Source organism: Austrofundulus limnaeus, unplaced genomic scaffold, assembly GCF_001266775.1.
Source record: "Austrofundulus limnaeus strain Quisiro unplaced genomic scaffold, Austrofundulus_limnaeus-1.0 Scaffold1047, whole genome shotgun sequence".
Classification (NCBI taxonomy): Eukaryota; Metazoa; Chordata; class Actinopteri; order Cyprinodontiformes; family Rivulidae; genus Austrofundulus; species Austrofundulus limnaeus.
Genome location: NW_013953449.1, coordinates 10,105 through 12,236, shown reverse-complemented (window position 1 = coordinate 12,236; position 2,132 = coordinate 10,105). Strand labels below are relative to the sequence as shown.

General features: G+C 57.6%; 1 protein-coding gene across 1 annotated transcript; it reads left to right on the top strand.

Annotated features, from left to right (window-relative positions):
• Positions 1–52: 52 nt before the first annotated feature.
• On the top strand, positions 53–1,824 carry LOC106533901 (LIM domain transcription factor LMO4.1; the record flags this gene model as incomplete). Its single annotated transcript, XM_014030369.1, is given in 2 exon segments — positions 53–973; positions 1,503–1,824. Coding segments are annotated over 2 exon segments (567 nt in total), but the record flags the coding sequence as incomplete, so codon positions are not given.
• Between the last annotated feature and the right edge of the window lie 308 nt (positions 1,825–2,132).

Here is a 2,132-nt window from a genome sequence, read left to right as displayed (position 1 = left end):
TCAGAACCTTCAGACGGGTCAGAACCTTCAGACGGGTCAGAACCTTCAGACGGGTCAGAACCAGCGGACGGGTCAGAACCAGCAGACGGGTCAGAACCAGCCAGGTTTAACAGAACCAGCAGATAAAGTTTTCAGAACGGTTCCAGAGAACAGATCAGGTTTCTGGTTTTGGACCGGGCCTCTCTGTGTGGTTCTGTTGGGTTTAACTCTGTTTGGAGTTCTTTGGTTCTGAGTTTGATCAGAACCAGGTGTCTCCAGCAGAACCACAGAACTCGACCCGTCAAGCTGCTGAGCTCAGAGAACCAGACTCTGTAGTTCTGCTGGTTCTGAGTCGTGGTTCTGCTGGTTCTGAGTCGTGGTTCTGTTGGTTCTGAGTCGTGGTTCTGTTGGTTCTGAGTCGTGGTTCTGCTGGGACTGGTCCCAGAACTCACAGGTGTTCGGCTTCAGGTTTGGTTTTTATGGTTTCATTAAAAAGAACCGGGTCGCAGGTTCTGGAGGCTCCTCTCAGGACTCTGGACCCAGAGGTCTGGTTCTGGTTCTGGAGGCTCCTCTCAGGACTCTGGACCCAGAGGTCTGGTTCTGGTTCTGGTTCTGGAGGCTCCTCTCAGGACAGGAAGAGTCCACCAGAGACCCAGAACCCTGACCGAACCTGCAGCCTGGACCAGAACTGGGTCTGATCAGTAAAGGTTCTGGATGTGTCCAGGTGTGGACCGGACCTTCTGTAGGTGATGGTGAACAGCAGGGCGGAGCCTCCAGTGATGGGCGGGGCCAGAGATGGAGGGGGGCCGGCGGGGGGCAGGTCCTGCGCCGGGTGTGGGGTCCGGATCCTGGACCGGTTCCTGCTGTTCTCCATGGAGCGGTTCTGGCACACCCACTGCCTGAGGTGCTCCTGCTGCCACGCCCCCCTGGGACAGGACGGTAGCAGCTGCTACAGCAAGGCCGGCATGATCCTCTGCAGGGACGACTACCTCAGGTGAGACCCCCAGAGACCTGAGACCAGATCCTCCTGTAGACCAGACTGGTTTGTGTCTCAAATCTTCAGACCTGGGACATCTTCAACTGAACCGTGTTTTTGATTGTTAGACTCACCTGTCCCTCTGACCACCTGTCCCTCTGACCACCTGTCCCTGACCACCTGTCCCTCTGACCACCTGTCCCTGACCACCTGTCCCTCTGACCACCTGTCCCTGACCACCTGTCCCTGACCACCTGTCCCTCTGACCACCTGTCCCTGACCACCTGTCCCTGACCACCTGTCCCTCTGACCACCTGTCCCTGACCACCTGTCCCTGACCACCTGTCCCTCTGACCACCTGTCCCTGACCACCTGTCCCTCTGTCCACCTGTCCCTCTGACCACCTGTCCCTCTGACCACCTGTCCCTGACCACCTGTCCCTCTGTCCACCTGTCCCTGACCACCTGTCCCTCTGTCCACCTGTCCCTCTGACCACCTGTCCCTCTGACCACCTGTCCCTCTGACCACCTGTCCTTCTGTCCCTCAGACTGTTTGGACACAGCGGGTCCTGCTCGGCCTGTGGACAGTCCATCCCTGCCAGTGAGCTGGTGATGAGAGCTCAGAGCAGCGTGTATCACCTGAAGGTAGGCGGGGCTAAAGTCTGTGATGCTGAGACTCACCTGGAGATAACTCCTCCCCCTCCCCCCCCACAGTGCTTCACCTGCTCCACCTGCAGGACCCGTCTGGTCCCTGGAGACCGCTTCCATTACATCAACGGGACCATTTTCTGTGAACTGGACCGTCCTGCAGGAGTCCTGCTTGGACCCCCGACAGTCCTGCAGCCCACCGGTCTCATGACGGACCAGAAGGTAGGAGTCAGCCAGGTCCAGGTCCAGGTTCTGGGTCTGTCCATTATAATCTGCAGATGTTCTCTGTGTCCAGGTCTGCTGAGGAAGAGGACAGACCAGACGTGTCCTCGTCCTCAGTCTCTGATCTGGATCCTCTCAGTCCTGTTCTCGGGTCTCGTCTTTTCGTTTGGACCAGACCGAGTCTCCAACCTGGACCAGCTGAGACACCTGGAGGATTGTCCCTGAGGACGATCTTCAGCTTGCTGGATTCTGGTGAACCCGTTCAGTTCTTCGGTCCAACTGTCAGATCAGATCTGTGTTTGTCCTGC